Source organism: Sceloporus undulatus, chromosome 7 (assembly GCF_019175285.1).
Source record: "Sceloporus undulatus isolate JIND9_A2432 ecotype Alabama chromosome 7, SceUnd_v1.1, whole genome shotgun sequence".
In the NCBI taxonomy this organism is placed as follows: domain Eukaryota; kingdom Metazoa; phylum Chordata; class Lepidosauria; order Squamata; family Phrynosomatidae; genus Sceloporus; species Sceloporus undulatus.
The window spans coordinates 15,091,279-15,106,412 of record NC_056528.1 but is presented as its reverse complement, the minus strand read 5'-3'; the positions used below and the strand labels follow the sequence as shown (position 1 = coordinate 15,106,412).

At 45.4% G+C, this 15,134-nt stretch overlaps 1 protein-coding gene across 1 annotated transcript in view; it reads left to right on the top strand.

The window, feature by feature from the left end:
- The window catches only part of PAPPA (pappalysin 1), a 97,326-nt gene that overhangs the window by 21,290 nt on the left and 60,902 nt on the right, over positions 1-15,134 (top strand). Inside the window, exons 6-8 of the mRNA XM_042478653.1 lie at positions 1,464-1,968; positions 9,853-9,981; positions 10,132-10,223. Coding sequence (XP_042334587.1) covers positions 1,464-1,968; positions 9,853-9,981; positions 10,132-10,223 — 726 coding nt within the window. The remainder of the gene's footprint in view (positions 1-1,463; positions 1,969-9,852; positions 9,982-10,131; positions 10,224-15,134) is intronic.

Genomic DNA, 15,134 nt, shown 5'->3' with positions numbered 1-15,134 from the left:
GCTTTCTTTCCATCTCAAACACAAAACAAAACACACACAAAAAATCTTTGGACATGGGCATTCCTTCCCGTAAATGCATTGGCAGGAATATTTGGAGAAGGCGAATGTGAAAACGGAAAAGGAAAAGAGGCAGAAAAGGACGGTCCCTTTGGGAAGAAGAGTATCTGTGTGGAAGGGGGGGAAATATTTGTGGGGATTTTGCAATTCTGGATAGCTGAGAGCATACCCTCTATCATTATATAGATGCAAATAGGGAAAGTCCTGGTAAGCTTTCATAACTCCATTCTTGCTTTAACTTTAATGGGTAGTTGACTCCAGATCTTGAAGCGATGGTTAGCTGCATTGTCCTTTCCTCACTTCTCCACCATTTCAGCTTTGTTCAAGGCTTGGTTTTCGGAGAGGAGCAATGTCCGTCCCTGGAGGAGGTTTTGGACTACAGTTCCCATCATCTTTCTCCATTGCCTTTGCTGTCAATGTATGCATACACACAACAACTTCTAGATGGTTTCCATCTCGGTTTTGTCTGTTGTGCGCTGCATCCATTTTCAGTTTTCACCAGGAGAGCCAACGTGGCATAATGGTTTCAGTGTTGCACTTTGGAGACCAGGGTTCAAATCCCGGCTCTGCCATGCTGAGCAGGGCAAGTCACACAAGTTTTATGGTATCTTATCAAAAGGAACAGAAATGAATGGAAACTGGTGAATTAGTTTTAACTGCAATTGATAGAAAAGGATCGGCAGCACAACAAGTAACTCAAACATACCCTCTCCGCATTGCAATTGTACTCGTGTTACTCTTCTCTCACTGTAATGAGAATGATTTGCTTTTTAAAAGTAACTTTCCAAACACAGTATTTCCCCAGGAATTAAGCCTGTTTGCTTTAACGTGAAATTCTCTTGCATCCTTCTCTTTGGGTTATTCGAATGGGGCTCTGCTGCTTTGCCACAGGCTTCATGTTATTGAAGCATTCTGCTATGAGGAAAGCCAGAAATTAGACTTTCTCACTTTAACAGAACACATTTGGATGGTCCCGGAGTTTATATAATTGTGGGCTGAGAAAGAATAAAGCTTATGAGATCTAAAGTACAAACCAGACATGGACAAATCGGTTAATTTTGGTTTCTCTCGGTTCCTATTCCCCGCCTCCTCCAATTCTTGTGAAAATTGGGACTCTTTGACACTAACCAATTATAACACTGTGGTTCCACTTGAACATCCATGGCGATGTCTTTTGGAGTCCTGGGATCTGCAGTTTAGGGAAGGATGTTTAGAATATCAGCCAGGAAGCTCTAGTGCCAGACTACAAACCCCAGGGTTTCATAGTGGTCTTTAAAGGGTCAAAAGGCCCCTGAGGGTTTTATAGGTTTTTTGAAATTATGCACAAGTTACGCCGCTGTCACTAACACTATCTGATCCAAGCATTGTTGTCCTAACTCAGTGTCTGTTTCCTTTCCACATTGAAGGCCACCCCGATGTGGAGCAACCATGTAAGGCCGACGTTCGGACTTGGAGTCCCAATTCAGCCGTGAAGCAAATAGTCCCACCGGCTTGCCCTGAACCCCAAGGTTGCTATCTGGAGTTAGAGTTTCAGTACCCCGTGATCCCGGAGTCCTTGACCATCTGGGTCACCTTTGTGTCCTCCGACTGGGACTCCAAAGAAGCGGTGAATGACGTCAAGCTCCTGTTGGTCAGTGGAGAGAACATTTCCCTTGGACCCCAGAACTTCTTCTGTGACATTCCCCTGACCATCCGGCTTGACAACAGGAAGGTGAACGAAGAGGTCTATGGCATCCAGATCTACACCTTGGATGAGCTCCTGGAGATCGATGCGGCCATGATAAGCTCTCTTCCGCAGAGCAAGTGGTGCGCCGATTGCCGGGCCATCCGCTACAAAGTCATCCGAGACCCTCCTTTCCAGAAGGGTTCTTCGGTCATCATCTCGGATCTCAGCCGGAAATTTGTGGACACGTAAGTACTGGACACCAGAAATATGGATAAACTATTGGGTTAATTTCAATCTGACTCCCAGTTCCAGTGCATCTACGCTGCATCCCTCCACAGTTCGTTGTTGTCGGGTACCTTGAAGTCATTTCCAAGTTGTGGCCACTCTAAGGCAAACCTATCATGGGGTTTTCTTGGCAAGGTTTGCTCAGAGGAGGTTCGCCATGGCCTCCAGAGTATTCGCCTTGTATCCAGTTATCCTGAAGCATTGTGCATAAATTATTCTGTAGGGAAAGCCACATGTTTTCACGAGCCAAAAAAGAAGAAGAAAACACAGAAACTATGTTTCATGTGCAGAATATTGCAGGGAGTTTGCACACACACACACACACAGAAACACACACAACACACAAACCTCACATGTTTTTCTCCCAGAATAATTCTTGTGCAATACTTTGGGACAATAAATATTAAGAAACTTGCCACTGTTTTATTCTTCTTCCCAAAAGATGTCCCAACTGTCAAGAAACCTGTTTTTTATATGAGTTGGGGGCTGGGAATGAACAATTGCAAATATTATTATTTGATTATTATTTTTATTTATTATTTCATTTTCTTATATCCCATCTTTCTCTCAATATAGGGACTTATTTCCATCCCCACACCAGCAGTGGGTTGAATGTATCCCCCCCCCCACTGTTTTTCAGATTGCATTTCCCAGCATACTTCATGCTCAACTATATTGGCCAAAGACTGCTGGGTGGTGTTGCAGACCACATGTTGGCCACAGGGAAAACCACATGTTGCCTACCCATGTTAAAGAGTTCAGCTTCTGTTGAATCCTTGCCTGGCTTACCGAAACAGGAGGAACGACAAACTCAAGCTGCAGGCTCTTTCAGTCAGTGAAACAGCTGTTTCTAGTGTGAGTTGCAGCCATGAGCCAGCATGGAAGGCTTGGTGCGCAACGCCTTCGGAGGAGGCCATTTTGATGGCAGCCAAGGCAGACTCCTGCCGGCTTGCGCTTGGCTCCGGCTCAGGCCTCTGTTGCACAGAGGCTTGAGATAACATGACCCCCACTGTGCAAGGGGAAATTTTTGTGTGTGTAATCTTCCATCTCCATTGAACGCAGTCCATTGCTGAAATCCATCGCCGCAGCTGCCTCTGTTATGGCATTTCCTTCCCGCTCGTCCTTCTCCAGACTCTTTTGTCTGTTTGCTTTGGTTTTCTGAAGGCTTGCCAGCCAGAGGAATGTCTGGCCTCAAGCATTCAAAGGCGGCTGCCAAATCCACCTGTCCAGGGGTGGGAAATGGCGCGTGTGTGCCTGTCGACTTATGGTGACCCCATGGATTTCATAGGGTTTTCTTAAGGCAAGGGGTAGTTTTGCTAGTTCCTTCTGCTGAAATCTACAGCACTTGGGATCCATTGGTGATATCCCAACCAGGGACTTAACAGGGCTCACCCTGCTTAGCTTCTAAGATCAGACAGGATTGGATGTCTTTACAACCTTTAGGGCCTGGGAAGTGGAGTACGTGGATCCATTTTGAATAAGACACAGATTTGGGTAGGGTTTGTGTTGTATCTGCACCATGCCACCTTAGGAGCAAGGAACAGATCCCTCAATTTGGTGATATAGCTGTGTATCAGTTAGAGCAAAGATAGGACATCTTGCCAAGAAAACCCCAGGATAGGTTCACCTTAGAGTCACTATAAGTCGGAAATGAGTCAAAGGCATACAACAACAGCAGCTAGTTTGAACCTCTAGTATGTCTTGCAGTTGGGCTATTCAGAAAACATTGTCCATGGGGATTTCTGTTGATTCCAGGGTCAATAGCACAAGAGAAGGGATCAGGTTCACTCTCTTCTTTCCCAGAAGGTAGGACCAGGTCTAATATTTGTAAGTTACAGGAGGGTAGACTTCAGTTGAACATTAGAAGGAGCTTCTTGTTGTTAAGAAATGTTTGGCAATGCGACATGTTCCCTAGAGAGATGCTGGGGTCTCCTTCTCTGGTTGTCTTCAAAAAAGAAGCTGGACAGCTAAATGCTGGGGATACTCTAGCTGAAAATCCTGCACTCGGTGATGGATTCAAATGAATGGCCTTTGGGGACCCCTTCCGACTCTGTGATTCTATGCGGCTTCTCTCCAATTTGTCCCAGTATTTAAACTCCCTGAAGTGTTTAGGAAGGTGTAAATTGTCCCAAAATAACATGCGGTTTATCTGAGCAATGATGTGTGTTCTGTGCAAGGAATAATATTTTCCACACAGGATATATATATATATATATATATATATATGCGCAGAAAAATTTGTGTGGGGGTTTTTTTTTTTTGCATCCCACAAAACTCTTTGCAGTGTTCAAATGGAGGAAGAGCATGGTGCAGAAGAATCCACCATCTCCCCCAAAGAGGGAAAAACTGGGGAACTTACTCATCTCTGCATGTGGGAATGACGTACGCATGGATTTACACTTCTACGGAAAGATGTCGGTTGTCCACTTCTGGCCGGCCTCCTGGCCGCCAAGTTCCACAAATTAACTCTGTATTCCGTGATGAAATCTTTTCTTTCATGTGTCCCCAATTAAGCATTGGATTATATTGTTGGACCATGCTGCGTCCTGGGGTTGCAAGAGAGAATATATTCCTTCTGTTCTCTTTCGTGTTTATTGTTTTGTCATGGTTTGAAAAAAACAACAACCCAGGAGCTGTAGAAGTCTGGTTAAATCTGGGAGCCAGGGACTGAGAGAGGGATTTGTTTTTCTTCAAGTAACAGAGTGTGGTGGGAATATATATATATATATATATATATATATATTCAAAAATAAATTGAAAATAGTTTTAAAAAACATGGTGGGAGAGTGTTGGGGAAACCCTGAAAAGAAGAATCCTAAACAGGTGAGTATCTTCTCTGGGACTTATTTTGCTCAATGTATGCACTTTCTTTGCATGGAAGTTGGAATTTTCTGATGTGAAAATAACATATGTGTGTGTGTGTACACACACTCACACACACACACATATATATACACATGCATGCGCACACCCACACAGTTGGCCCTCCATTTTTGCAGGGGATCCGTTCCAGACCCCCCTGCAAAAATGAAGGCTTGCACATATTCAAGCCTCATAAGCTTGAATGGGGCATGCCCCTTTGTGCACAATATATATATATATATATATATATTGCAATATTTTCAAACCATGGATGCTTGAATCCATGGATAAAACATCCATGGATATGGAGGGCTAGCTGTAGTTTGAATCCGTTGCTCTGAGTCCTAGTCCCCGGAGCAGCAGAAAACAGACTTGCTCCATCCTCAGTATGACATTCCTTCAAAGACTTGATGAGTTGCTGGACAGTTTTGAGGTCTTGTCCTTTTCCTTTCTCCATCTCTTCCTGCCTTTGTTCTGCCCTGTTTGGACCCCTGGTCTGAAATGGGTTCTGCGAATCCTCACCCTTGCTTGGCGTTGGAGCCTAATAAACCAATTCATCAGTTCGTTGCGGCTTGTTTAATGAGGCCAGTTGCAAATTTGATGGTAACAGAGGAAATTGGCTCATGGTGGGGTTATGAGAGGGATGGGGAAGAAGCCAGCCGAAATAGGTTCCGTCTGGTTTGTACAATAAAGGAATAAAAGGAAATAAAACTCATGGCTGGACTGCCAGCAGTTCCCAAATAGCCATTTCTCATAATCTGAAGTGAATTAACGCATCTAGGATAAAATGGGAAGGAAGGTCCATCTAGAAGAGACATCTGATCCAACAGACAGTGTCTCCATAAAGTCCCAAATTTCTCATTTACGAGAGATGAGAACTGTCTTCTGAACTTTAATTCATGTCTGTCTCTGTTTGATGACTTTGTTTGGGGAGGTCCTGCTAAAACATTCCCGGCATGAAACACTGGGATGGCAACCTTCTGGAAGCCATGTGCTGGGTGGGGGTTTAATGTTCATGAGAAGCGCCAGCACGTTCAGGTTGACCTGGAAGTAATGTGGTGCCGTTTCTTGTTTTACTTTTTTTGTCATTGGGGGGGATTTGAGGTTGCTGGGAACCAGCTTAAACCATGGTTAGGTTAGGTTTGGTGGGGTTCTTTTGGGGTTGGGGTTGGTGGGGACCACCTTAAACCATGGTTTTGAGTCATTTTTTGTGCTGATCGGAGTCATTTTCAGACACTTTTGCACCTGGAAAATAAAACCGGCATCTGAGGATGGCTCCACAAAAGGGCTGTGAGCCTTGTGTGGCCCAGAGGCTATGTTTTGCCACCCTCTGCTAGAGGTATCACTGCAGAAGCCCTTTTCATCCCTTTTGCCTTTCCGTGCCTCTTTGGTTGAAAAGGGGAAGCTGGAGGCTTCTGTGGTTTTTGCACCTGTCCTCTGGTCTCTCCGCTTGCCCAAAAGGCGAGAGATCTGACGGCAGCTGAAATAACAGGGAAGGGTGAGGCCTCCTGGGTTTTGATCTCTCTTCCTTTTAGTAACAAACGCCTGCCTCCCACCTCCTGCACACTTCTGTGGCTTCAACTGCAGAATCATATGGGAATTCTCTGATAGATACAACTTTGCTTCTTAGAACATTTCAGTGTTTTTGCATCTTGCCGCCCCTCCTCCTCCTCCTCCTCCTCCATCATCATATCATCTTCCCCCTTCTCCTTCCTCTGCTAATTCTTTCTTCTTCTCCTCCTCCTCTTCTTCCTCCTCTCCTTCTCTTCTTCTTCTACCTCTTCTTTCTTTCTTTCTTTCTTTCTTTCTTTCTTTCTTTCTTATTTTCCTCCTCATCATCATCCATCTGTTCTTCCTTCTCCTTACCTCCACCTCTTCTCCTCCACCTCTTGTTCTTCTTTTTCTACCTCCTCATCCTCTACTATCTTTCCCTTCTCCTTCCTCTTCTTCTTCTTCCTTCTCCTCCTCCTCCTCCTCTTCTTCTTCTTCTTCTTCTTCTTCTTTTTCCTCTTCCTCATCATCATCCTGTTCTTCCTCCTTCTTACTTACTCTTCGTCCTCCACCTCTTGTTCTTCTTCTACCTCCTCCTCCTCCTCTTCTTCTTCCTCCTCCCCTCCTCTTCTACCTCCTCCTCCTCCTCCTCTTGTTCTTCCTCCTCCTTACTTTGTCTTCCTCTTCTTCCTCTTGTTCTTCCTCTTCCTTACTTTGTCTTCCTTCTCCACCTCCTGTTCTTCTTCTACCTCCTCCTCCTCTTGTTGTTCATCCTCCTCTTCCTTACATCTTCTTGGTCTTCCTCTTCTCCCTCCTCCTCTTCTTTCTCCTTCTCCTCTTCCCCAAAAATGGTGACAAGATATAGAAAAACAAACTTCCCTTTCTCTGTTTGTATTTAATGGATGAACAGACAGAAGTCAGCATGGGAGGGGAGGGTCAATGAAGCCACCCACTTGTAAGCTACTGCCGTGTCCTAGACCAACCTTTTCCACAGGGACTGAAAGCAGTGGGTTTCCTTCCCTCCCCACAGGCACATCAAAGGACCTATGGGATCATAAAAGGTTTGTGTTGGCAAGCCACAATGGCTAAGTTGTTTTTCCAGAAAAGAAATAGGAATTGGCTGGAGTGATGCCTCTATGTCTGGGGTGGACCGCATTTGACAGGTGGCAGGCATGCCCTCTTGGCATTGCACAGGCGGAGAAGGATTCTCATTTTGTGTCATTGGAGCATAAACCTGAGCTCATTTTTTGTTTTTTAATGGAAATTTAAAGGAGCTGTCCTATCCCCAGGAGTTGATACATATGGCCAAAATAGGTTCAGACACTTGGATGGCTCATTTCAAGTTTGGACTGAAACCTAGAGTGTATTGACCACCTCGCTGCATGGGAGCTGCTGACTACACAAATCTTATGGATTGAATTGAAGAGAATGAAATGAGGAGGGTGGCAGTTGGTTGGTCTTGCTTGGCAGTGGAAACCCACTGGGTGACGTTAGTCAAGGCACATACTCACAGCCTCAGAAGAAGGCAGGGGCAAAACCTTCTCTGAAGAAATCATGCCAAGAAAACACAGAACCTGTGATGGGTGCTGTAAATGGAAAGGACTTGACGGCATACAATGGTAGTTGTTGAACCTTCAAAGGAAAGGCGCCTTTGAGCATAACTGAGTGAAAGAAGTTGTAGCAGAAGCTTTTGTAGACTTGGTACTTCCTCAGATGCATGGAGTGAGCTAGTGCTCAAGAAAGACCTTGGAATGACCAGTTCACTCCATGCATCTGAGGAGGTAGACCACATCTACGAAAGGTCCTTCCTGGACAACACTCCATGCATTTGAAGGAAGAGACCCAAGTCTATGAAAGGTTCTTCCTGGTCATTTTGTGTAGAAGATACACAGAAAAAGGTTGCTTTCTTGATAGAATGATGATAGTTCAATGCACTGAAAAATGTTATTTTCCGCGCAAAAGCGCTTTGTGCAAATTTTGCATAGAATCAATTTCAAACTGCAATGATTCTCATCGGTCAACCATTTTTCACGCCACGGTTTCTCAGCGTGCAAGAAACACACTTTTGGTGACTATTTTTCCAATATTCTCCCCATTGCTGTTCCTAATGCTTAATCTAAATCTCTGGCTTGTGCAATATGAATCCAGCGGTTTGGGTCCTAGCCTCTGGAGCAGCAGAAAACCACTCCTTTTAGACGTGAGAAAGAGAGCAAGAAGCGATCAAAAGAAAATAACAATAGTATGATTGTTTCTTCCCTTTTAAAGGGGTCAGTGGAACAAAACTGTTGGGTCTGCTGCAGGGGGGACTTTGCAAACAGGGGAAGGTGGGCCACAGTGTTTATGGTCGCATCGAGTGTTTGGGTGTTTGTCTGTCATGCAAAATAATAATATTCAGCTGCAGTGTCAGAGATGCTCATCTGATGGTATGTGGCAGTTAGGCGTGCCACAAAACGGGAACTGTGTCTCAAAACAAGGCATTTCCCTCATTTTAAGGGATGCTCGGCACGGCTGAATACGTGGAAGACAGACATTAACGAACCGCCGGCCTATTAATTGTCCCAGAAAGGTTAAGATGGCTAGGTCATGTGGAATGATTAGACCAATGGAAGCCTATTGATGAAGTTATGCCAGGAATTCCGGAGCTGGAAAGCGTTTGTAAGTAGGAGAAGAAGGCGGCACAGAAGGGAGATGGAAGAAGCCATAAGAAAAAGGGAGATGGTGGGGAGCAAGCCCTGAAATGTGGTATAGTGTAGTGATCACAGGGCTGGACAGTAGTTGTTGTGTGCCTTCAAGTCATTTCTGACCTATGGCAACCGTAAGGCAACCCTGTCATGGGGTTTACTTGGCCTGAGTTGTTTAGAGGAGGTTTGCTATGGCCTTCATCTGAGGCTGAGAAAGTGTGACTTGCCCAGGTTTCATGACAGAGTTGGGAATCAAACCCTGATCTCCACAGTCATAATCCAACACTCAAACCACTACACCATGCTGGGTCACTAAGTTATTTTCATGGCAAGAAGCAAAAAGGATAAGGTGGCAAACTGAGTCAGACCTGGGTTAGCCTCAGTGGGCCAGTGCTATTCCTTGTAGGGTTACCGGCTGTCCCCTTCTTATAAAGGACCTCCTTTATTTGAGGATCAGAAAGCCAACTCTTTCAAAGGGTCAGGATAAGCTTTAACACATTGGATGACTCCTTTACAGTTTAGTCTACAAACCTGGCGCGGATTCATTGCCCCACTGGCATGGATACTACCAGATATTGCTGGGTATTTATTGCTAGAAGTAAGTTGCATCAAAGACTCTTTGTTGGGGCAGTAAGGATGTTCCAGGGTGTTTCCTCTTTTCATTTCTGAAGTGTTAGGGAGGTGGCATGCTGAAAGTGAAGATTTGCAAAAAGAATGATTCTGTGATTCTGCCCACAATATTGTCTTTTGAACTTCTTCTGCACTTCCTTGCCCAACTAACCTCCTCTTCCTTCCTTCCTTCCTTTGCAGGGAAATAAGAGCTGGGAGCCTGTACACCTATTGGGTCTCGGTTCTTTCTGGGACAGAAGAAAGCGAAGCATCTCCCCCTCTCGCCTATGTCCATGGAAGTGGCTATTGTGGTGATGGGATTATCCAGAAGTAAGGATGGCAGCTTTTTTGCATTGGTTTTATGATGCCTCAAGACTACGAAAGGGATGTTAGGAAGAATAAGGATTGTTGCCACAATGGCTGAAGTGCCCTCCCCCCGACTTTCACTTATTTGTAATCATTTTCATATTGTGTTCACAGAGACCTTGGGGAAGAGTGCGATGACATGAACAAGGTCAACGGAGATGGCTGTTCCCTCTTTTGCCGGCAGGAGGTATCCTTCCGGTGCCTTGGTAAGTTTCTTGGGTCTTTCTTTGCTGGTGGAAGAACCCTTCTGTTGTTTTCGGCAAGGAATACACACCAGCACACACACACCAACATGCCAACAACGGTGGCAATGGCTGCTTAGTTCAATATCAGGTGTCCAGCAAATTCCCTTTTGGTTTTCTTCCATACTTTGAAGGAACTGTCAGAGGTTCTGAATTCTATCTCTCAAATACGTTCAGGACCTTGGATAGGTCCTTTAAATCAGTATTGCTAAGGCTATCTGAGGTGGGGACTTGCAATCTTCTATGTCTGTTGTGTCAGAGACCAGTACTCTATTGGCCACCATTGGCTACAACTGCTTATTTCTTTCCTGGAAGCTTGTTAGATACCATCAGCTAAAGGCTTGAAGCCTGGCACCAGTCTATGGACTGTGTGGGTATCGCTTCATGCCATCTCTTCATGTCAACTTTATGCCAACCCCATGAATTCCATACAGTTTTCCTAGGCAAAGAATAGTCAGAGGTGGTTTCCCATTTCCTTCCTCTGAAGTAAAGCCTACAGCGTCTGATATTCTTTGACAGTTCTCCATCCAAATACTACCCAGACCTAGCCCTGCTTAGCTTCCAAGAGCAAAGAGTACTTAGATGGGAGATCTATGAGGAATATCAAGTGCTGTAGGCTATATTTCAGGGGAAAGAACTGGTGACACCTTATTATATTTTGCTGTATGGCCAACACCAGTTATTGGAAGTGCGGCTTTTTGTCATGTTTCTTTTTGTCTCCACTCACAAAATTTCCCAAATACCCAAAAGCCAAATTGGATTGGCCCAATAAAGGTATTGCAGTTAGGTGGATTTGGGATGTTATTGTATTTGGCTGTATGGCTAACACCAGCTACTGTTCTTCATGTCCTTTTTTGTGCATGCAAATTTTCCCAAATACCCACTAGCTGTGTTGGTCAGCCTAATAAAGGTATTGCTCTTTAGTGGATTCTGGATGTTATGCGGTTTTTTTGTCTGAGCATTAGCCTTCTCTCCAGATTCCTTCCTTGTCTTCATTCGGTGGGACTGAGAAATTGGTCTGGAGCCCACCATTTTGTGCTGTGAAAATTCCAAAAGCCCAAGTGTGTGTGTGTGTGTGTGTGTGTGGGGGGGGGGGGGGGTGGGATGCAAGACATTTGGGAAAGTCCCGAGCTGAAAGGCCTGCTCCCAAGCCGAGGGGGGAAGAATAAAACTTTGGGAGTCAAAGCTGGCCTATCTGAAGAAGGTGACACCTTCTTTGAGATGCTAATCGGTGCTCTTGAAGGGGGGAATCAAAGGTGCTTTATCCTTCCTTTTCAAAGGCGATAATTGCTTCCCTAGACCTCTTTTTTTTTTTTGCGATGGGGAAGGGGCCGTGATTAGCAAGGATTGTCCGACACAATGGACGGACTGATGTTGAAGCCATCAAAAGGCCCATAGGTTTGTAGCACCAAAGGTTTAGCACTTGATTATATTCCTCTTGTGTCCCATGGTGGCGGCGGCGAAGGCGGTGGTGGGGAGGCATATCTCTGTGATTCCTGCAGCAAACAAATCCATTTTGGGGTGTCCAAAGACCCTTTTCGGTGCCAGAAACATGGAATGGCATCATGTATTTGGTGCATTTGTGTTGGCCGATTAAAGGTAGCACTGTTTTGTGGATCTGGGATGTTGTTGTTCTTGGCTGATCTTGCCATGTATAAAGGCATGGAGGGCAAAACAGTAATGCTTTGGGCACTGTTTTGAGATGGAAGAGTGCATCTACATCAGTGATTCCCAAACTTTGGTCCACCAGATGTTTGGGACCTCAACTCCCAGAAGCCCCAACCAACTTGGCTGTAACAGTCAGGACTTCTGGGAGTTGAAGCATCCTGGGATTTATACTTTGGTGAAGCACCAGCACTCTTTGGCAGAGAAGGCAGCAGACCTTGTAAAACTACAAATCCCAGGATTCTATAGGGTGGAGGTACAGCCCTCAACGTGGTGTCACAAAACCCATTGAGTGACTCTGGGTAAGTCACATAATTTCAGCCTCAGGAGAAGGCAGTGGCAAACCTCTGAACAAATCTTGCCAAGACAAATCTTGCCACGATAGGGTCGCCATAAGTCAGATACGACTTGAAGGCACACAACAACAAACAGCGTGTAGATGGACCCATTTATACACACCCTCCTCCATAGCCCTGTTCGTGGAGCTATGAAGGTTTCAAAAAGTCCCAGCTTCTCTCTCCCGCTTCCCTCCTTTGTCCTCAGTTTATCTCCATTGTTACAAACAGAGCTCAAAATGCAAAAGTAGTATTTGCTGAGTGAATGGCTAGAAGAGAGAGGCAGGAGGGAATCTTGCCCTTCCAAAGCAAACTGCTGCAGCATCGCCTAGCTTTATTAATAACATTTGCCACCTTTATTGCACTCTGATGCTGCTTTGACCACACATGGTCCCACTTCCATCTGTGAAATGTCGGAGGGTATGTACTTGCTTTTCACTGCTGCCTCCATTACTACTAAGGTGTAGGTAAAACTGGCCTATTTCTATGCAATGGATTTCCACCCCTTAGTTATGCAAAATGTGCCATGTCCATTAATTAAGGAGATGCCTCCACAGAGAGGAGTAATCTCTCCAGATCCACCTGCTGGAAGAAAGGCCCAGAAAAAGCAGGCAGATTTGCATTCACAGCTGGAAAGAAGTCAATGCCTGTTGACAATCCCTTGGAGGGGGATCCATGGGGGCATTAGAGAGATGTTTGCTCCTTTCACCCATGTTTAAGTGTTGTGTGTTTGCATGTGTGTTTTCATTTTGGGGTGTCTCTTGTATGTTGCTCTTGGCTTCGCCATCCTTTATCTCTGCACACTCAGCTCCCAAGGCATCTAGCTTGCACTTCCATGGGCTTGTAACTCAATTAGCCTCTTCTTTTGTTTTCCTCGGCTTTCCAATCCATCTCTCCCCATGCACCCGTAGCCTTTTTTCCCTTTTCCTAATCAGATAAGGCCTGGATCTATCTATTTAGGCCATAGGAGGTAAGGAGTACAGGAGCTGGGGGTGGTGGTTGTGTTGGTGGTGGAAGGAGAGATCTGTGTGGTCTTTTCTGTCAGGCTGTCCTGGCCTCATACACTCACCCAGGGCACAGCTGAGAAAAGAAAACAGATAAGATTAATAGTGTTTTGTTCCTCCCCGCAAGTGTGTGACGCTCTTACCGAACCACAAAGGCTACAGCAAAGGGTAAATAAATTAATTGACTTCGGCATCTGGCAGCTCGGTGTAAGGCCTTTTGCCAGAGTTGTGCTTGGGCACCCTATTGAATTTGGCTGCCCTAATATGATCTCGTAGCAACCCACAGCAGGAGATACATTTGCAAGGTGGGCAGAATGGGATGGAGCATGTTGTGTTTGCTTGGTTCCTCCAAATATGTAATAGTGGCACCTGTGATGAGTTGGGAATGGCCTCTAAGACTGGAATAAATTCTCATTGTAAAGGGAGGTGGCCATGTTCAAGAGATTGGGAGGCTACATTAGCCCCCGACTGGGACTTCAGAAGACCACCTGCATCCCACCACCATTTATTTTGGATTTTTGGAGGCATCTGAAGTCACAAGACAGAGTCTTCTCAGTGGCTCCTCTCATCCTGTGGACTTACCTTCCACAGGAGGTGAGGTTGGCTCCTTCTTTGCTCTCTTTTCATCAGCAGGCCAAGGGCTTGTCTGTTGTTGTTGTTGCTAGCTGCCTTTGAGTTGACTTCGTCTCATGGTGGCCCCATGAATGAGACACCAGGTTCAGGGCCATGGTTTCCTTGATTCAGTCTATCCATCTAGATAGACAATCTACCTCTGTTTCTACTACTCTTTGCCTTTCCTAGCATTATTGTCTTTTCGAGTGAGTCCTGTCTTCTCATGATGTGCCTGAAGTGTGGCAGCCACAGTTTAGTTGGCTTCCAGGTTTGATCTGTTCTAAGACCCAGCATGGTGTAGTGGTTTGAGCATTGGACTAGGAATCTGCAGACCAGGGTTCGATTCCCCACTGACATGCCTTGGGCATGCCACACTCTCTCAGACTCAGAGGATGGCAATGGCAAACCCCTGGTGAAGAAGCATACGAAGAAAACCACATGATAGGGTTGCCATAAGTCAAAAATGACTTGGAAGCACACAACACAACATGCCCCATTTGTTTGTCTTTAGCACACTTCTCCAGCGCTACATCTCAAAGGAGTTGATTTTCTTTCTCTCCACTTTCTTCACTGTCCAGCTCTCACATCTGTACATGGTTATGGGAAATAGCATGGCTTGGACAAACCAAACTTTTGGTGCTCATTTCGATATCTTTGCAATATCTTATCTAGTTCTTTCATAGCTGCCTTTCCCAATCCTTTCGATTTCTTGACTGCAATCCCTGTTCTCATCATTGTTTGGGGCAAGGTATGGGAAATCCTTAACTATTTCAATTTCCTCAATGTCTAGATCGGATTTCTGCAACTCCTCTGTGGTCATTATTTTTCAACAGTCAGCCTGCTTTGGTGCTTTCCTCTCATGGGCCAAATAAAATGTTCTCATCCTATCTTTTTGGTGTCTTCATGATGCAAGTCCAAATCTCTGATTCAAGCGATTCCCAGGCTGCTATACTTGGGCTCTTGAGACCCACGTTCCTCTCTCTTCTTATGGCCCTTTCTCTTTCAGCCAGACGTTCCAAGAGAAGTGGCCTCCAATGTGAGGCTGGTCCTCTGACAGCCCTTCAAAGAGGAGGACCGTCCCTTTTAAAGTAGGACACCGGGTCACCCAGCCTGGTGGTCCTCAGGAGGGAAACATCTCCCCTCCCAACAAGGGTCAAATTCCCCTCTTTTGACGCCTCGGCCTCTTTGAAGATGCTTCAATGCAACAGGGTGCCCCCCTTCCCGTCTTTCTCAATTGGAGTGGGGCCTCCCCAAGTCTT